At 41.5% G+C, this 21991-nt stretch overlaps 1 protein-coding gene across 1 annotated transcript in view; it reads right to left on the bottom strand.

Moving 5' to 3' along the window:
* LOC124290091 (dynein axonemal heavy chain 8-like) overlaps positions 1 to 21991 on the bottom strand; it is a 102175-nt gene that overhangs the window by 69285 nt on the left and 10899 nt on the right. Inside the window, 7 exon segments of the mRNA XM_046726780.1 lie at positions 4294 to 4492; positions 4960 to 5159; positions 5300 to 5392; positions 5587 to 5947; positions 6793 to 6902; positions 15462 to 15485; positions 21195 to 21326. Coding sequence (XP_046582736.1) covers positions 4294 to 4492; positions 4960 to 5159; positions 5300 to 5392; positions 5587 to 5947; positions 6793 to 6902; positions 15462 to 15485; positions 21195 to 21326 — 1119 coding nt within the window.

Genomic DNA, 21991 nt, shown 5'->3' with positions numbered 1-21991 from the left:
GCATCTGACTTAGTTGGGAATGGATTGTCTCAGTTCTTCAAGACACAGCGCTGTTTATGAGAAAGGCTTTCAAATTAAGCCATTGTTTCATGTGTTCATAGAGATCTATTCATGTATGTAGAAACTTTGAAATGATCAAAACTGTTTGCATAAAAAAATCTTTATGAAACATCACAAAACAATATCAATTTTCATAGATCTTTCTGGATAGCTGTATTATCTTGTATCGAAACATGACCTGGAGATATGCAGTATCGCAATGCCATCTAAGCTTCATATAACACATAATACTGCAGTGTTCACGAATAGCATCTGACTCTCTGACAATTCCGGTAGATTTGCCAACGGTCCAATAGAAGTCTACAACCCACCGGCCCCAGTGTCCCGACTGTATATTTCACTATGACTTTTGACTGAAGTTGTTATATGTGACATGTGACATTTGTTTGCTGTTTATTGCTGTTTATAAATCTTATGTTTGTTAATAATTTCAATGCTAACTATAAGAAATGTTAAATCTGAAGTGTGAGTTTAATTTTATTCTATGGGTCCTGTGAATTTTCAATGGGTCAGATACACATCTGAAACTTACAGGACCCAATGTCCTGTTACTTTGAAACACCTTTCGTGAACACTGAATACTGTATGCAGATTCACTAATGCTATAAATAGATCTTTCATTGTTTGTTAATCACAAACAAATAATATATTTTGCAATAATTAATTGTGTTTTGAATATGCATACAAATCATCAAGCTTATGAAATGCACAGGACAGCAATCATCTCGACCCAATGTTTACCCTTGAGACATGTTTTAATATAGAAGCCTGATGTGACACAACTTCATACAACATGGGCATGCAGTGACTGAGCTTACAAAGCTAGATCTGGAAGTACGATTATGTGACTCCCGCGATCTCTGGCGGCAGCCCGATGGTTTCCCAGATGGGACCAGGGCTACCTTCTTCCGGTCATGACGTGATGGCTTCTCTGCAACCCTGCCCTTGCTAGGCACCTGGCCCTTCTCCTGATAAAAACCCATATGTCAAGCTAGATCTACGTTAGATGAAACCTGCCATCTACTCTCAGTAATGGTGAGAAGGTCTACACAGTATACTACAAAAGTGCTCCAAAACATTTTAGACTAAAATAATTAAGCCCTGTTAATTCCGAAAGTCAGTTCTGGACTAGGCATCACACTGTATATATGGATGAAAATAGAATCAGCTTCACAAAGATCGGCTTCCTGGATAAGTTTTAATGTGCTATTCTCAGTGATTTGCTGAAAGAGACAAATCTGTAAAAGATTCGTTTCTACAAAGATTTGTCCACTCTTCTAAAGTCTACATTACTAATCAAAGTGTAATCATCATCACTTCTACACAATGACCACAAGTCAGTACAAGCAGCGCCGAGGTATTTGGAATCAGTAAAAGTACAGAATAAGATTTTAGACTAAAATTGTGGAATTATTTTCCTGGCAAGCATAGAGTGTTTAATTACACTACCAAAATATGCAAACATATTTGATCTTCTTACTGAATCTTCTTCTTCTTCCTAAATGAATAACAAATATTTTAAAACTTACAAAATACAAAAAAAACGTTCTTTTGCAGCCTGATCGGTATGAAGTAAAGATGCTATATAAACTAAATGCTTAATATTTTTGGGGTGTATCTTTCTGTGATTTCATTATTGGAATAAGGCTTTCATGAATTATCTTTCGATAGTTGTAGTGGGGCTACTAATGATTTCTGGTCTTTTCTAAATCAGTTAACTCTTTTTCCACTTTTTCAGAAGTATTTGGACATTACATAATTTATCTTGCTACTAACTGAATATTGTGAAACCATGAGTAAATGATTTAATTTCAATCTGTGGAAACTATTTGAGTAATTTCAGTTTGACCATGAAGTGAAGGAATCAGAAGTGTGGTAATGGCGTAAGTTTCTCACTGCACCATTTGTCTCCATCATCAACATCACATGATCATGTGATCCTCTTCATTTCAACAGCATTTTATTCATTTTTTTCATGATAACCAGAAAGGTTCTAATCATTTTGACACTTCCCAATGAATGCAAGTCAGTATCTCACATATGTGATTACACATGCTTACCCTTTAATCTATTTGCTTAGAATTCTGTGGCATATTCAGATCATGCATGATATGGTCAAGTTCGATTATATTTCAGGAAGAAATTACAGACATATTGTAAGCAATGTCTGAGCAGTAAGTGCATCACTTTGTTTGAGTATTGTTTACATGAACTGTTCATGAGACAACAATGTGTGTCTTTTGTAAAGTGATATTTCAGCAAGAAGCTTCTCTGAGACATTTCAAATATTTCACAACAAGAGTCAAATTTGCTTGTTATTTTCAGATAAATATTTTCCCCTTCTAATGACAATGGACACAAGTAAAAGCTACACTTAGGTGTTGGTCCTCAGCAATGAGTGGTTTCACCTACAAGTACTTAAGTAGTACCACCCATATGTTTGATTACATATAACCTAATTTAGACTAAAGTTTGTTCAATAAGAATCTGAAAACTGTATAGTAGCCATTTTTAGTGATCACTAAACTGGAAAACATAAGCAACTATCCCATTATGACAGCAAGTTTTCATTTTTTTCAATGACACCTCTGATGTATCCAAGGTGGCAATGTGCTGCCATTGTAAAATCTATCCTATCACAATACATCTTAAGCATAAGTCCTTTTCATGACATATTTTTCTTCATGTTTTTATCCTCTTGAAACTGTCCCCAATGCACACACACAAAAAGCAATATCAAAATATTCAATCAACCCTGGTGATAAATAAAACAACACACTTGAGAAGCCAGTTTTCTTTAAAAAGAAAAATCATACTTCGCAAATTAAACCAATCACGCATGAATATAAAATAGCAAAACCAATTAATTCAAATTCATTCCACTTTCCATCCAAGGATAATATATACACCATGCACATTGATGCAATGTTCAAAAATTCATATTTCAATGACTGTGCTGTGACGAATTGATGCAATCCATGCAAAAGGGAGACAACTCTTGTGCAGAGTGCATGAACAGTGTTCGATTTCAAAAGCACTCCACTACTTACACGACGTTTGTGTTTATTTACACTCATATATGAGATTGAATCGTCACTCCCCTAGTGAGCGAGAGCAAGGTGTTAATTACATTCATAAACCATAGACAACTTACACAAACGGAAGCGAGATACACATGTGTATTGAAGTAATATAATATGTGAAAATAGTAATTCGTGAAAGACTTATGAAGATGAAGTTCCACCACCAATTTGCATAATGATTTGTACATGACATGAAAAGCTGATATCAAGTAATGAAACAGATATATTGCAGTGCCATTCTTTTGAAAAATATATTGAAAATCCAGAAATAAAAGTCTTAAACTGTTAATGAAAATATTTATTACACCATCCTTTTATCTGAATCCAAATGACAGAAACTAATAACATTGCTGAAAGGTTATTTTGGTTTCTTTCATAACGTTTACCATTTATCATTAATCTACAAAAGAATCTATTTATCCAAAACCAGTACCAGAGCAAGTTCTTGTCCCCGATGTCAGTGAGGAATCTTTTGTCTTATGGTACAAAAATTGTTTGAAGACTGCAATGAGTTATCAGTCACTGATAATTTCTGTCATGTTAGATGAATACATTTTCAATAAATATCAACTCAAGGGAAAAGGAAATGTTTTTCAGGATTGTATACCTGAACAGTTTTAGTCACTGAAATCCAGTGTTACACTGAAAGAACTGGAACAGGACCTATTTCACTAGTTAAACCTATTCACACAACAGAAGTCAACTGCAAATAACATATCTTCAACATAACCTAAGTGGGTTCTTGAGAGGGATTCCAAGGATCATCTCCACTTGTTATATACACTTTACTTGTCACTTTAACCTCTTTTACAAATAAAATATACATCTCTGATACCTTTATCTTTGTTTAAATGCTATCAATTTCTTAAATTATAAACTAAGTCAGAATGACTCTGCAGTACATCATTGCAGTGTTTGAAATTATTTCAGAATGAAAATACAGCTAATTTGCATATGGAAAGATTATACATACATTTTGTCATTGTGGAACAGTTGAAGCGAAACACTGATTTTCACAATGTTCAAAGAAGTCATTACCATTAAACTGGCCTAAAATTTTGATAAATTGTGTCTTCATTTATGGTTCCTTTTAATTTCAAACACTAACATAAGTGCGACCCCACCACCAACAGAACACAGTGGTACTCACATAGATCTGGGTAAGACGTTTGTCGATCTTGGGTGGGGTGTTGGACCTGTGTGGGGATGTGGTGGAGCGGGTGCGGTCATGAGGGGTTCTTCTCCCCGTGGTGCCACCCCCCCCGCTGTACGCTTCCTCCCCGTCTTCCTCTACCATATCTTCCTGTCCCTTCTCCAGTCGGACATCATGAATCTGACTGAAGATGGATCTGCGACACAGATGAAAACAATTAATGCACATGTGTTGTTGTGGACAATCAATCATGAAGGGCTACAGTGATTCTCACAAAACATTTTCTCAAGCTCAACATCGAGAAGCAACTTTACTTAGCTTTTCATTGTTATCTTTCAAACAGACATAGTACAGGCTGACATTTAGTTGTAACTGGACATTTTGTGCTACAATCAGCACTATTCAAAATAGCTAACAACTGCCTGTAAATAATCAGAGGCAGACATTGACAGCAGGCGCAGTTGTCTATATCTCCAGGGTATGAACACTCAGTATCACATTTAAAATTCACACACTCACTATTCAATAACTGTATGAAACACATATGATAAGACGTTTCCATTTATCTCAAAAGGATTCCACATATAAATCTATACTCGCTGAGCATAAACTTTCACTATGACATAAATAATATGAAACAAATATAAGAAGAATGTGGCTTACTTGAGATGAGGTCTGACAGAGTCCAAGTCATTAGGTCGGCTCAACATTGCCAGCAGGATGGGATCAGACACGAAATAGAAGCGAGGGAATGTCCTGCGCTTGTTGTCCAGGTAACCAACAAGAGACTTGAAGCAGATCTCCAGTTCCTCATGGATGTGACGCAGCACAACAGCTTTTGGCACCTCTCCACCATAACAACACTGCAACAAAACACAGGACAAACACATTAAGGCAGGTACAAGTTGAACTGGAAAGACTTTGACAATGGCATTGACCAGTATTCAGTGTTTCTGTTTCTGTTTTCAGGACTAGATGATGGGAGGAAAGTATGGCATCTCACCTGAAGGACATTCCTGGTGTCAAAAGCTCTCTTCATCATCTTGGTCCAGCCCTTATCGATTCGGGCAAATCTCTTGGCCTCCTGCGGTAGTTCCTGTAAATGCAGTATTGCCTCATGATCACTCAATCATCCAGGAATAACTCACCAGCACTGATTTAGCAACAAAAACAAATCTCTCTACCTGAACACTGTAGCTCTCAACAAATCCAACCTAAAATGCAAATTACCCAAACCAGCAATGGATTGACAGAACCCAAACTCATTGAACCACCAAACATCTTACTTACCCTAACTGCTATGGAGTTACTGAAGACTGCCTCAAGGTACTGCCACAAGTCCTGCACCTCCAGCCACAACTCCAGCACCTGAGCGACCTCCTTCAGCTTCTCAGCCCAGGATGCTGCCTCATCCCGCAGAGGGCCAATGTATCTGGAGGTCAACATGCTGGCCAGAAGGGCCTGGGCATCCTCCAGCTGTTCCAGCAGACGCTCTGTGAATGCCTTGTCCAGGTACATGGGGCCACGCTTCTTGTAGTGCTCGAAATTCAGCACCTGCTCTGTCCACTCTTCTTCTGTCATCCTCATCTTGATCTCCAGTTCCAGTTCTCGACTGGCTCCTCGGCAGATCTCCTCTATCTCTGTCTTGTGTCTGGAGTCACAGGGTGTATGTGTCATTATCTTTAATAATAAGCCTATCTGTGCATCATAGTTTCCTTATTTGTAGTAATTGACATAGTTTATTTGTTGTATTAATGCTGCACTCAGCAATATTCCAGCTATACCGCAGCGGTCAGTAAATGATTGAGTCTGGACTAGACAATACAGTGATCAACATCATAAACATCGATCTACGCAATCAGGATACCATGCCATGTGTCAACCAAGTCAGCAAGCCATACAACCTGGTACCTTGGTCACCTCTTACGACAAGCATAGGTTGCAAAAAACCAATTCTATCCCAGGTTTCTGTCACGGGTAGTAATTGTCCTTGAGCTCTATGTGTTTTGCAACAAGACTGGCTATTCCTGACAGTTGTTCCAATATTTTTTCAGTTTGAAAGCTGCCTCAGTATAATGATGCATTGGAGTATTGTCCTAAATGATCAAAAGTTGTGACACCCTTTGTTAATGACTCTGTACGCACAAAAAGATGGCTTCAAGACATGTATGGTAATCTCAAAGAGACAAAGGTGAGGTTTAATTGGGTTTTTACGTCATACTTTGAGAATATTTCTCTCATATGACGATGTGCATCCGTGAAGCATGAAGATCCCACTCAGACACATTATACTGACTCCGAGCCGACCAGTCCTTGTTGTACCCATTAATGCCGAGTGCCAGGCAGGGACCAACAAGTACCATATTTTAACGTCTTTTGGTATGACGCGGTCGGGGATCGAACCCGCGACCTTCCGCTCTCCGGGCGGACGCTCTAACCACTACACCACGGAGGTAATCTCCAAAGAGACAAAAGTAGTACACGACTGTCACTCACTTGATCAGCCCAATATCAAGCAGGTGTGTCAGCTTGAAGACATTGGCCTCCAGTTGGAAGGTGCTGCCAGTCACCTGCATCACCTGCAGCCAGTGGCGGTTCCGGATTTCCTGGAGATCATCATCGTCATCATCATCATCACAATAATACATCTCTGAATACTGTGAAGCAAAGTTTGGCAGTCTAAGATACCACAGTAATTTTGTGCTTTTTTCTTACTATTAAAAACTAAAATAGCAAGGTGAATTGAGTGAATGTTATTCAAATTTCATCATGTCTGAAGCTGCAGATATTTCACTTTTCATTTTTATTCCTTTCCCAAAAATGTTCCTATGTTACATTATCGTACGGTCTTAACAAGAATGCTTTTAATTCACAAAGACTGTGGTATGACAGAACTGCAAGACTTAGCTCCTGTCATTAGTTGTGTTCTACAAAATCAAGATTTGTTTGTAAAATAAAGCCATTAGTGTAAAAAGCGTTAAGTTTCATTGTTAGTCTTTAATAAAAAACATTATGGCAACAAAAACTAAAAGTAAGTTTAGGTAACTACAAAACATGTTTGTTAATTTTATTTAATAAAGATTAATGGAACTAATAGCATGCCGAGGACAGATAAAATTTCAAACTGAATTTTAGTATTTATGAAATAAATGATGAAAATACAAGGGAGAAATACAACATGCACATCCATTATACATTAAAGTTGACACACAGCTGTGAAATAAACACGATCACCATTGATTACATAGGGAGGGAGGGGGATTGTGTTAATCAGGGAGTTAGTGTTGACTGAACAACCTTTTTCCATTGTATATAGATGGGGCACAAGAAATTGTCCTACAAACTGCACTTTTTCTCAAACCCAGTAAAAGTCCTCTCAAGTCATCAGTGACTCCGACTCTGGTACAGCCTTCAGCTATTTTCACTTGTGGAATTTGGCGAATGTAATGCTCAAGAGATGTATCAAAATTAGATGTCATTTGTAGTTTCTTTCCAAACACCACGTGGTCAACTGAAAACAAGGGGTGACGCTCAACTTTTCCCCAGGTCTCAAAGACCTGCACACATGACAAACTGAAGTAATGAATACACTGCAACATATGCCACATCACTGATATATAATAAAATTTACTCCTGCCATGCTACAGGTGGTTTAAGGAAATAATCAACACTTTGTTCTTTAACACAACCTGTGAAATCTGAAATGCTTGAAGAATCTATTTCAGATGAAGAAGCTATATCAATTGACGTACTTCATTCCACAGAACTATCTACCACTGATCCCATATCCATCTAATACAGAATAACTAACTGACTGACTGACTGACTGAGTTTGTTTTTACGCCGCTTTTAGCAATATTCCAGCAACATCACGGCAGGGGACACCAGAAATGGGCTTCACACATTGTACCCATGTGGGGATTGAACCCGGGTCTTCGGCATGACGAGCCAACGCTTTAACCATTAGGCTACCCCACCGACCCCAATAACTAACTGCTTCAGAGACTGACTGACTGACTGAGTTTAGTTTTACGCCGCTTTTAGCAATATTCCAGCAATATCACCGCGGGGGACACCAGAAATGGGCTTCACACATTGTGCCCATGTGGGGAATCGAACCCGGGTCTTCGGCGTGACGAGCCAACGCTTTAACCACTAGACTACCCCACCGCCCCCTGCTTCAGAGAGAACAAAAATGTAATTTTTAGAGTAAAATTGATATTTTATACTTATCCTGACTCATGCTCTTTTGCTTGTCTTCTTCTTCTTGCGAACATAGTGGAACACTTGTATCTCCTTATTTGAAGCTCCCTTCAAAATAAAATCACTAATTGGTACTCACCACGAGTTGCTCCCCTTTGTCTCCCCTGGCGGGAAAAGGTGTCGCCACCCTCTGGCCATGTGCTCCACTCTCTCCTGATTTAGCGAGCCCAACACTTGAATTTACAGGGAAATCCAAAGTGTTATGTGGGGAGGATGGGAGGGCTAACCTCATGAGTCAGGATAAGTATAAAATATCAATTTTACTCTAAAAATTACATATTTTTCCTTATCCTGACTCATGCTCTTTGCTTGTAGCATCCTCACGAACAGTGGGTAACAGAATACTTTGGATTTATAATTAGTGATTTTGTATAGATATGCTGTAATATCCCTACGGGAACTTCATGAAGCCTTAGATTTAGGATGTTTCCTGTATAAAAACCATAGGTTATATAAAGCCATTAAAGGGAATTACATTATGAATATATTGAACAATACATATAAATTATATATATATATATATAGGTGACTCTGATAGAGGCACTGAAATTGACTATATCCAAGTATATGCTTAAGGTTGAATACTTAAGCTGAACATATATACATAGCCCTAAAACTCCTTAGAGTTATAAGCTAGATGAGTGTGTATAAAATACATATTAATCTTGTGAGGCTAATATTTTAGCGCCTCTGAGGGACTGTCAGTTGCTGGCGAGGACCAGTGGTCGAAATGGTGAATGCCAGAGACATCTTCTGTAGTGATGTCTCTTAGGTAGTGATTAGCAAATACCATGTTAGATTTCCAATAGCATCCTTCCATAATCGTGTTCAAGGAACAGTTACCGTGTAGAGGCGAGGGTAGAGGCCAGTGCCCTGATCTCATGTGGATTTGATGCTGTTGGTGGGTCCAAGCTTGCTGCCTTGTAGAGCACGGAGAATGACAGTCCTTATCCAAATAGATATTGTGGTCCATTGACACTTCTGTTTGATTCGTTAGGCGATAATGGGATGAATAAGCGTTTGAGAAATCTTCTCCTTGTTTTGGATAAATCGTAAATAAACTTTGGCTCTTACGGACACAGTGATAGGTCTTGTGTATCTTGTGATCCGAGAATAGAGGATAAGCGCCGAATGTGGAATAATCTGTCTGGTTGACCTGGCAGTTGATTTTTGCAATGAAATCCCATCTTAATCCGAGTGTGCTGTGTTATGATTGTCATCAAACTGTATCCTCTCGTAATCCAGGCGTGAATTTCAGACATTCTTGCTGCTGTGGCTAGCGATAGCAGAAACAATGTTTTCTGTGAGAGAAATTCAAAGTTTGTCGATTCAAAGGTTCATAGACCTCACTCGTGTGGTGTTGTAACACTACATTCAGATCCCAAGCTGGGGTGGAACTTCCGCTTTTGGTCCTCAATCGGGCATTTCGTAGTAAAGCCAGTAACTCTGGAGATCTTGTCAATTTGACACCCGTTCTCATGGTGATTACAGAGCTAAAGCGGCGGCAAGATATGTTGATATCGTTGAACCTTTTAAATGTTTGTTTTAGGTAGGTAACACAAATAGTCTGCCACTTGAGGTTGTGAAGCCTCTCTTGCTGTAAACCCTTTCTTTGTTGCATAATTTTGAAACTGTGCCACTTGTGCCGTCGTACAAGTTCACGAGTTGAAATAACGTAAAGCAAGCGTGACTGCTTTTGCCGCCCTGGCAGAATATCCTCTCTTGTTTAAACACATTTGTATACAGTCCATACGTGTAGTTGGAACATTGCTGGGTTTCCGTGCACTTGTTTGGTGTGAGGATGAATTAACAGGTTTGCTTGGCTTGGGTAGCTCCAGTGTTGGTTGACCCGATTTCTTGAATTAGTATGGGAAACCACGTTCTGGCCGGCCAGTAGAGCGACCAAAGTGAGTTGTAGGCTCTGTGTTTGTCTGATTTTCTGTAATACTTGAGGTATTATTGCTGGCGGCGGAAGCGCTGCACGCATTGAGGCCTTCCATGATAGACTTAGGCGTCCGTTGCCCAAGCTTGGGGTCTGGGACTGGTGACACGAATGTCGGTAGCTGATTGTTGAATCGCGTGGCGAATAGGTCTATTAGCGGCGCTCTAATTGCTTGATTATCTGTGCAAAATTTCCCTGTTGATCATCCACTCTGTATGGGTGATGGTAGATGAGGCCGAGAGAGCGTCTGCTAGTATATTTCTGGCTCGGGAATGTGCACTGCTCTGACATGTAGATTTAGATCTTGTATTAAATCGAACAGTTGAAAGCTTAGGTTCAAAAGGTTCATCGATCTCGTTGAGCCTTGCTTGTTTATGTAGAACGCCACTGTCGAATTGTCTGTATGGATCATTAGGCGCATTTTGTAGAAATGTGCTCCAATGTAGAATGGCGTTGATTACAGCTTTCATTTCTAGACTGTTTATATGGAGTTTGCATTCTTGCTGATTCCATAACCCTGATATCGTGTGGTTGGTGAGATGAGCTCCCCAACCTTGGAGTGATAGCGTCTACATACAGATGGGTTTTGTATTCCTGCTCTGCTAAACAAATCCCTTCATGAGACATTCGATTCTTGGTCCACCATAGTAGATGTGGTCTGAGATGTTTCGGTGAGACTGAATGGTTGTACATCGTTGAGATGTGCGTTGATGAGACCTGTAGGGGACGTAACTGTAATCTGCCTGTGACAGTCATGTCTTGGGCTGATGTGAGAAGACCTAGTAGGCTCTGCCATTGACGAAAGTGGTAACGGAGAGAGTAGAGCTGGTGGAATGGTCTGTTGTATCTTGAGCCAACGGTCTTCTGGTACCATAATACGGTTTACGATTTGTGATGAATCGAATACCTAGGAACTGTAGGTCTTGCGATGGTACTAGGTCCGACTTAGCGTAAGTTTACTAACCAACCTAGTTGTGTTAGTAGCTTTATGATGTAATTTAACTGTAGTTTGAGACGCAGTGGATCTTGATCTACTTGTATCCCGTCGTCGAGGTAAAACGCACTGCGTAGCCCTTGACGATGTAGAAATTTGATAATCGGTTTTAGTTATCCTCGTGAATAGCCAGGGGCTGATGATATTCGAATGGGAGTACTTTCCACTGGTAATGTAGCCCTTCTAGAGTAAATCGTAGGTATTTCCTGGAATCGGGATGAATGGGGATGTGCAAGTAGGCATCCTGTAGATCTATGCTGCCCATGTAGTCCATAGGATCGAATCATCTGGCGTTAACTGAGGTAAATGTATCATCTTGAAACTTGGTGGTTTCGCGTGAGATAGTTCTTGTTGAAAAAGCTCATGTTGTAGATGAGTCTGTATTTCTCCGTGGAGTTTTCTTGGGAACTAGGAAAACTGGGGAGTAGAAACCTGGTTCGACGTTTGCTTGATCTATTACTTCTATGGCCTGCTTGGATAGGAGTGATGAAACAGCCTCTTTTATCTTTGGTAGTTGTTTAGCTTGTAAATCGAACTTGGGGGTTTGATTGTCAGCCGGAGGCTTGGCCTGTAGAGGGATCTGAAATCCGTGTTGAATAATGTTGGAGACATAAGGATCTTGCAGTATTCCCCAGTTTTCCCAGTGTAGTTGGGCGTCCACCCACTTGAGCTGGTTGTACTGGAGCGGCTGGGGGTGGAAGACTCCAGTGGATCGAACCTGTGTTTCAGCGTCTATAATTGCGGGAACCTCTGGGTGTCCTGCCTCTTCCTGATCCTCCTCTATAGTTGCCATATGGGCTTAATTTAAAAGAATCTTTACCTCTAGAGCTGGCTATCTTCCTGTCTCTTGCTCTTTGTAGGCCCGTGAACTTAGATCTGCCTGAGTATCTTTGTGAAGTCTGGACGAATGACGCTGGCTAGTGTGTCCATCGATCTAATCATAAGGACTTCCCTGGAATCCTTAGAGACTTCCTTGGCGACCTTGTCGATTTCTCCGTCAAAGATGGATGTTGTCGACCACGGGGCTGTATAAAGTGGGAGCTGTAAAGTTCTCCCCAATTACAGGAGGCTGAGGAGGCCTTGACGACGAGCTAATGTCGAATGCTGCTGAAAACAGATGTAAGATGATCCGTTAAAAACTGCTGATCTTTCTTTTGCATAAGTAAGGCAGAATAAATCATTCTATCATCTTCCGTCGTGGAATCCCGGAATCTAGTAATAAGAGTCTCATTGATCGTCCTAGATCTATTTAACCCAAAGAACATCGTCTCGTCATGGTTTCTATATGAGCCAACTTGCGATCATCCATCTTGTAAATCTTGTTCTTTACATGCCGCTGATGATCTTATAGTTCTCATCGATGTCCTGGGCCTTGTAGAAGGAGTCCATGTTATCGTGGAGAACTTCTTGGCTTGAAAGTTGGGCAGATGTGGTATCTGAACTTTAAGCTTTCTGGAAAGCTGCATCTAGATTCTGTGGCACTGCCTAATAATCGGTCGTCGGGGTAGAGTGATTGCATCTGGATCATCTTCCTTCATCAAATCGTCTGAGCTGTATTGCCACTTTTAGATGGTGATGTGAGATCTAGGTTATTGACCATCAAATACCGTATCTCTGCATCAGAAAATATGATTCCTCCATCATCCTCAAAACCATCATCATTAATAAATTGTAGATGCTCTTGGACTGCGTGTAGCTGTCTGTATATCTGATGAGGTTTGTGGCGATCTAGTTGACTTGTCGCCCGCTCTATGTGGAGATCTGATGGGTGATCGACCTGGTGATGAGCGGTGGAGATGCGTCTATGGGATGATCTTCTCGGAGACTTGTGAGGTGAATGTTGATAGCTTCACGAAGCTCTTGGCAGTCCCTCGATGTTCTTCTAGATGATGAAGATCTGGAATCATATGTCGCCAGCGAATGCCTTCAGCGAAGCTTCATTTAACGTCCGGTCGAGGGATGCGATGATATGACCTTAGCCGAAGGCTTCCGTGATGTCTGATGGTCTGAGTCCATATCTAGAGATGAAATCGAAGATGGTGATGATCTCTCCGCTTCGCGAAGGCCTTAGCGAAGGCTGTACATCTAGGTCGCCGTCAAGGTGGTGCGAAGGGGACTTCCTTCGCGAAGGTGACATCGTCTTGGCTGTTACGTTGGCGGGGGTGCCTCTGGGGTGCTGTCACGTTGGAGCCTTCAGCGAAGGCTTTCGGACCCTACTAGCGCAGTTTGTAGTGGTCCTCCATGATGTTCATAATCTGCCGCATCATGTCTTCTGGGATGATCTGTAGACGAAGTCGTCAAATCTTTTCTCGCGATGGGGTTCACATCAATGGCGTCTGGCGTCGGTGTAGAGACATCAGGCTGCATGGAGATCTCTGCAGAAGTCACAGTCGCTGACACCGGTCGCTTCTTCTGCCGTAAGTCGGGGATGATTATCGGCTGATCATCGTAGAGGCCCAACTCTGCTGCTGGAGCGATCTCGGCTGAGAAAGTTCTTGCTGTCTTCGTGAATTTCCCTTTGGATGTCTGCGCTGCCCTGGGTGTCCTCAATCTGCGTTGAGACGACGATGAGAGCCCTCTTAGACTTAGTCTGCAATGATGGGATGTCTGGGGAGGCGGTCGTTTCTTGAGAGGTAACGGACTGCGTCCCACGTTCCTCTGCCGCAGGGTCTCTAGCAGAACACCAGGCGGAGAGGGTCGATAAGCTAGCAGCTGACTGGAAGGAATATCTGGACTCTCTGCCATGTTTTGCCCTTGTTTAGTGATCTATCTGCAGCACGTCTTAAAGACGCATAAAGATGATATTTATTAAATGCAGAATGAGATAAATTAATGCAGTAACTGCAACGTGAATTAAACGCACACGCGTAGAACAACTAGGGCATATTACATGTGGATCGGAGGCAGAAAAGCGTAATCTACAAATCGTGCAGATTTTCATGAGCGTAAAGCTAGCTGAACAATCCGCGAATACCGCGTGAATAAACAGTAGAAATACGATAATTAATCAATACAAATAATAAAGGATACTAGCTATACCTCTATAGTAACCTATGAGAGGTAAAACTAAGAGATTATCAAAGGATATGTGTGTAAGGAGACACAAGGCTCTCACATCCTGCTCACTGGGCTAAGAAGGAGAGAGAGTGGATAAGGAAAAATTACCATCTTCCACATATTGTAGAGCTATGACTGTCATAAACATCACATTTGCAGAATGCTACACAAAGTGCTTATAGAACACAGATCAAAGTACCATCTTCCACAGGTTCCAGAGCTATGCCTCTCAGAGACATCACATTTGCAGCATGACACAAAGGTCCTAACAATTCTAGGGCAGACTGTGATGGGCTGTGGTGAACTGGTGACAAATGCTGTGAGACTACGTGACATTATTCAGCTACCATCTGAAGAGTGAGTTGTGTAAATCTATCTACTTGCACCTATAACAACATATCTCATTTTCTTACAATTTAATAAATATGCAAATGACTACTCTAAATTCTCCATAAAATGATGAGTTAATCTACACATTTACAGTTTACCATACAAATGCCAAATACAAGATTTAAACCCAAGTTCTCTTCAGTTTGGAAAATACACATGTTAGAAGGACATAATACAAAACCCAAAGACATGTAAAGATGAGGATTGCACATTAATGTTAAATAACAGACATCTTGTTACAACAGACATACAGGACAACATACTGAGGTTACATCGCATGCATATATATATATCTATGTTTCCAGATAGAGAGTCCATTCAAAACATCAAGACAAAGCCCGTTTGTGAATACTTGACAAGAATGTTTTCCTGAAACTCCCAGAATTAAGACATGCAAAGTGACTAAGTGACTTAAGCTGCAGCTGAAAGAAGTGCCATGCCGCCAGGACCAACAAGGACCGACCAGCATGCAGGACGAGGCGCTAGGAAAACATACTCTACCAAAACAGTCATACTCACTGGCAAGCCATACTTATTTTGTGCCTGCATTGTCACGAGTATAACAGGGTCAATATAATACACATTTCCATCTGACAAAGGGTTCAGTGTTTCCAGAAATATACTTCTTTAAACTGGTACTTATACCTTTGTTTAGATGCTGCACTCAGCAAAATTCCAGCTGTATGATGGCAGTGTTGTTGTATATATAGTATAGATTGGAATAGACAATCCAGTGAATGTTAATCAATCACGCGATTGAGATACGATGACATGCCATCAACACGTCAGCGAAACCATGACACACTGAAACATTTTGTTATCTCAACCAGAAGACATTGCATGGAACATTTATTCTGACTGGGATCCACATGGGTGAAATCTAGTCTCTACCATGTCTATCACAAATTCAACATTGAGTTGTGAAACTAGTATCCAGCATGTTTGGCAAACATCAAAAATGTAATCTTTCAAGTAAAATTGATATTTTCATACTTATCCTGACTCATGATCTTTTGCTTATCTCCCTTTCCCTTGCGAATGGTAGTGGAACACTTGAATCCCTTGAAGTTCCCGAAGCGGACGTAAAAATACACTCTCCCACAAGTTACCTCCCTTTTCCCGCGTAAACAGTCATGTGACCAGCCTTACTTGTCACTCTCTCCTGATTTTTCTGCCCAAGCACTTGGATCTGCTGTGAAATCCGAAGTGTTTCCAGCGGGGAGGTCATGAGGGCTTGACCTCATGAGTCAGGATAAGTATAAAAATATCAATTTTACTTGAAAAATTACATATTTTTACTTATCCTAACTCATGATCTTTTGCTTATAGAATCCTGACGATTGGTGGTGGGTCAGGCCACTTTATGGATTTATCAGCTGTCCTTTAAATACGTCCTGTATCCCCCATGGGAACTGCATAGCGGCATTTCCGAGATCCTTTTCTTCCAACTTCCGTTATAACTCGGGGGGACCACTTCTTGTATTACTTCCATCTCAGAAAAGTTGAATCATCTTGATTCATGTGGCTTCAGATAAACTAGTATCTTCTTATTACTAGATATCTTATAACAACTCATAGATTATGATAAGATCTCTATCATAAGTGAGTTGTGACCCCTTCACGTACAGGTAAGATCTTTACCCGTACATGATCTTTAATCACTCATGCTAGTCTGTCCTAGACTGTGTGCATGGACTTTCAAACTAATACTTTTCCTTAGTAAAAGTTATCAACAAGTCAACGTGATAAAGGGTGAGATTTTCCAACTCAGCGCCTTTGAGGAACCGTTAGTTGCTGTGCTACAACGAGAGGCCCAAATTGGTGAATGCCTGAGATGTCTTCAGTGGCTATGTCTCGGAGGTAGTGGTTGGCAAACACCCTGTCCGACTTCCAAAAGCAGCCCTTCATAATTGCTGATAGAGAGCAATTTCCGTGCAGAGCCAATGTTGACGCCAGTGCTCTGACTGTGTGTGGGTTGGAAGCTCTAGGAGGTTCTAGTCCTGCTGCTTTATAGGCTCTCAATATGACGTCCCTCATCCAGAATGATATCGTCATTCTTGAGACTTCTACTGATGTCTCTGTGGATAATAGGATGAACAGGCTCTTGAATTTTCGTCTCCTTGTCTCAGTCTTTTAAAGATATATCTTCAGGGCTCTGACCGGACACAAGGATAGGTCCTCTATATCCTCTAGTCCGAGGATTGTAGATAACGCTGGTACGTGGAACTGTCTATCTTGCTGACCAGGTAGTTGGTTCTTGGCAATGAAGTCCCTAAGTCCTAGATGAACTGCAGCATGTTGCCCCGTGTCGAATCTGGTTCGACCAAAGTCCAGCGTATATATCTCTGATATCCGAGCTGCCGTGGCTAGCACAAGCAGGAACAGAGTCTTCTGTGTCAGCAGCTTGAAGGTAGTCTGATCTAGAGGTTCGTAGGCATCACTCGTGAGATGACATAGAATTACATTCAGATCCCAGGCCGGAGCTCTGAACTTCTTTTGCTGGTCCTCCAGTTTAAAAGATCTCAGCAGAGCAAGTAATTCTGGTACTTTCGTCAACTTGATGCCTGTTTTCATGGTAATCACTGTACTGATGGCAGCGAGGTATGTAGATAATGTCGAACCTTTCAGATGTCTGGTCTGTCTAAGATGACACAGGTATTCCGCCACTTGAGGATGAGTAGCTTTCATAGCAATGAAGCCTTTCCGCCTTGCATAAGTCTCAAACACGCCTTTGTCCAGATGTTTGCCTCCTCCGTGATGTCAAACAACTGGAATGTGAGCTGTAGTAGGCTTGGTGATCTTGTATATCCTTGCCGATATATGGAGAATGCCACTGTAGAGTTGTCCGTGTGGACAAGGCATTCTGTTGATCAGCAAGCTTGACCATAGTTGTAAGGCGTTGATCACAGCTTTCATCTCCAGCAGATTGATGTGAAGATGCTGCTCTATTTTGGACCACTTCCTTGATGCAACTTGATTGTTGAGATGTGCACCCCAACCTTGTATCGATGCGTCTACGTAGAGATGTGTGTCGAAGGCCGGCTCTTGTAAATAGGTCCCTCCGCAGACGTTCGACCTGTGGGTCCATCAAAGTAGGTACCTCTTGAAATTGTCTCGCAGCAAGATAGGGTCGACGCTGACCAGATGTTTTGTCAGCAACCCTTGCAGCGGCCTTAGTTGTAACCTTCCTGTGCGAGTCAAGTCCTGCGCCGAGGTTAGTAGACAGAGTAGACATTGCCATGTTCGTAGTGTTAACAGACAGATGACTGCTTGTGGAATCATGGCTTGTATCTTGACCAAATGATCTTCTGGGACCACAATTCGATTCTGTGTTGTGATAATTCTTATTCCCAGCAATTGAAGATCTTGTTTGATTCTAACTCCACCTTCATCAGGTTCACTAGCCATCCTAGTTGCGTGAGCAACTTAATTGTGAAGTTCAGCTGCTGTCTGAGTTGATTGGCACTTTGAAGAACCTGTATGCCGTCGCCCAGATAACAGGCACTGCGTAGACCTCGATGCTGCAGATAGGTGCCGATAGGCTTGGTTATTAGTATGAATAATCATAGAGCCGACGATATTCCAACCGGTAGGACGTTCCATTGGAAGTGCTAACCTCTGATTGCAGTGATGATACATCATTCTTCCCCTTATATACGCAGGCGATCTGTGTTGATCAGCATACATGGAAGCGTTGTCTATTTATAGCAAGGCTGGCTCCAGTGTAGCATCGCAGGGGACAGGTACTCATACCGACTTTTATCAGCGACAACTTCCAAATAAACATCGTTTATGCTGCTGTCAAGGCTAGACATCTATTAGATTCCCATGATGATAACAGGCCGTAGTTGTATACTGTTTCCAAGGCTGCTGATGAAGTATTCCCCCGTACCACGGGTTTGTTTACAAGTCAGTAAACATGCTGGAGCCTGCTCTGTCAGTGGGAGGCGTTGTCGGACATGTCCAAGCATGATGTCACCGGTGTTGTAGCAAGTTGGCCTCCATAAAATCTGATGCAATTAGTTGGTTGAGTAAAAGCGTGCGTAATTCTATGCCGCTCATATAAATCTCTTGAATAAGGGTTGCTCCAAGTGTAAAATCTTGTTCAGTGATATAAATCACGTATTCCCATTGTGGATAATATAAGCCAGCATGACGAAGGAGGCTGTCGAGACGTCCGCTGTATGGATCTTGAAGAAATAACCGATGTTGAATCTAGTTGATAGGATATAAAATCTTAATCCCCACACTGAGTGACGAGTGTTAATAATATCATCTGTACATCCGTTCAAGGATTCCTGAAGGCGTTGTTAACCTTAAGCCCTTTACAAAGGTCGCCTTGAGGTTCTCCAGTACTTGAGATATCGGCTTCATAGGTGATATCATATTGGAGTCGAAGTCATCAGCATATGCAGTATACGTCTCTGTTGGGTTGGAGTGAGTGAGTGAACTACAATATCCGCAGGCCATCTGCTACCCAGTATAAGACCTCAGCATCCGTAGAGATGAAGGGATTCCTTTCATCAAGTAGGTTGTCGTCCGAAACTGAACCTATACAGGTATAAGGTTTGTGCAGGTTGTAGAGTTGTGGAGGCTGTAAACTGTAGAGATTGCACATGTTGTAGATCTTTTTGTTGAGTTTTAAACTCTGACAAAACCATCAGTTTTCATCATTGCTTCGTTTTATTCAGCCGTATGGTAATAGAGTCAACGTCAACATCCTGCCTGTTGATGTAAGGGTTTGTTAACCCTAGGGTTCGGGAACCCTGTAGATGTCTGCGTTGCTGTTATCTGCCTGTAGATCTGAGAGTTCTCGAACCTTGTAGATGTCTGCAGCTTTCTCAAAGCTGTGCGTAGGCTAGAGGTACCTTGGATATAGGTTCAATCGGAGGAATAGTTACCGAGTCAAAGTCGTCATTACACATCTTATAAGTGTAGACTTCATCTATATCCTTAGAAGGAGACTCCAAGTTCAAACCAGTGGCTATCCAAGCTGTAACCTCTGAGTCTGGGAAGACGAAGTCTGGTTATTCATCAGTTATCTCCTGATCGGTAGAGCTATGCCTCCATGAATCATCCTTCTGTGAACCTGTATCCCTTCTCGAACCTCCATCATCCTTTCGCGAAATGAAGATTCCTCCCTTCGCGAACCTCTATCTGTGGATTCATCTCTTCGCGAACCTCTGTGACGTGAGCCTACTCTTTGCGAATCTCTGTAGCTAGATGTATCCCTTCGCGAACATCTGTGATGTGAGCCTTCTCTTTGCGAACCTCTGTCTCATGATGAGTGACTTTGCGAACGTCTGTGAGAGATATCAGAGGTCTCGATCTAGAACGGCTAGATATAGGAGATGGATCCTTCGATGTTCTCGAACGATGAGGGTTCGCAGATGTAGAACGGTGAGTAGGCATCTCATCTCTTCTATCTTCCTCCAAGATGTGTGAAGCCCATTTCTGGTGTCCCCCGCCGTGATGTTGCTGGAATATTGCTAAAAGCGGTGTAAAACCAAACTCAGTCAGTCAGTCAGTCCTCCAAGATGACAGAGTCGTCAGACTGTGGAGGCCTTCGCAAAGGTGTATGTTCGCCAACGTAGTCTTGAGATGTAGTTCTATGAGGAGTAGGTTCGCGCAGGTCCATGGGTTCGCGCAGGTCCGTAGGTTTGCTCACGATGTCAGTGGATGAGAGACTTTGCGAGCCTTCGCTTCTTCCTCGAACCTACGTTCCATCATGGCCATCATCTGGTTGGTGAATTGTCTCATAATTTCACCCGGATCAAGTTCTGCGTTGATTGAAGATGCTGCGGTGTAGAAGTTTTGCGAACGCTGATGAGTTCTGTGCCTCGACTTCACTCCATTGAGAAGTTGGTGGTAGTCCGTCAAACAGCTGGCCTGCTGTGACTGTTGCAGGAGACGATCTAGTAGTCGTCGTGGAAGTCGATTGAGTCGCCGATCTCATAGGTACTTTTTTATGTCCGCTTCGGGAACTTCAAGGGATTCAAGTGTTCCACTACCATTCGCAAAGGAAAGGGAGATAAGCAAATGATCATGAGTCAGGATAAGAAAAAATTTAAATGTTGAAGATTTCATACAGTCATTGGCTTCATTTAAGTAAATGTATGAGGATCTTTCTACAAGTAGTCCTTTACAATGAAATTATTATGTTTGATTTGCTGACCGGGAATTGGCCTATAACACTTAAGTCAACACATAAGCGATCATTAGAAATTGTATGACTCTTGTGTATGTTCTCACCTTTGATGCAAGGTTGTGCAGCAGAGGGAAGACCTCAAGGTATGTCTGGAGCTGTGTCTTGAGGTCATTGTAAGCATCCCAGTCCTTCAACTTGCTGGGCAGAGCAAGACACTCATCCCAGTAGAGCTCCACCTGGACAGGAGGAAAGATGGACTCTCAATTTCAATTTCAGTTATAGTCCGTTTGGCTCAAAAGCGGACTGATGAATTGCAATCTAACTCGAAAACTAATAAACATATAATACTCAATGAAACGCTGATCATAATCAAAACATCAGACCAACTCTGTGATTTGTTTGCAGAATTTATGTTCTAAAATTACAAAAGTTGTTTAACAAACTATCATTAAAATTTTGACACAGTTCACCATTTGTTACGAGGGAGGAGTGCAGAGAAAGGGACAGCCAGGTGTTAGAAAGCACGTGCACAAGTGCCGACAACGTTATTGATTTATTAACTTGTGCTGTGCCATCTCCATATCCTTTCTCGCACACCTGGCTGTCCCTTTCTCTGCACTCGTCCCTTGTAACATATAGTGAATTGTGTCAATATTTTAATGATAGTTTGTTAAACAACTTTTTTATTTTTAGGACATAAATTCTGCAAAAACCTCACAGAGTTGGTCTGAGGTTTTGATTATGATCAGTGTTTCATTGAGTATTTCATGTTTATTAGTTTTTGAGTTAGATTGCAATTCATCGGTCCGCTTTTGAGCCAAACGGACTATAGATGACTACTACTACAACAACTGGTTCCAATTAAACAGTATCATTAAGTGATTCATAAAATTATATCTGA

Source organism: Haliotis rubra, unplaced genomic scaffold (assembly GCF_003918875.1).
Source record: "Haliotis rubra isolate DU_JTF1 unplaced genomic scaffold, ASM391887v1 Scf456, whole genome shotgun sequence".
Taxonomy (NCBI): Eukaryota; Metazoa; Mollusca; class Gastropoda; order Lepetellida; family Haliotidae; genus Haliotis; species Haliotis rubra.
This window is presented reverse-complemented; position numbering and strand designations above follow the sequence as displayed.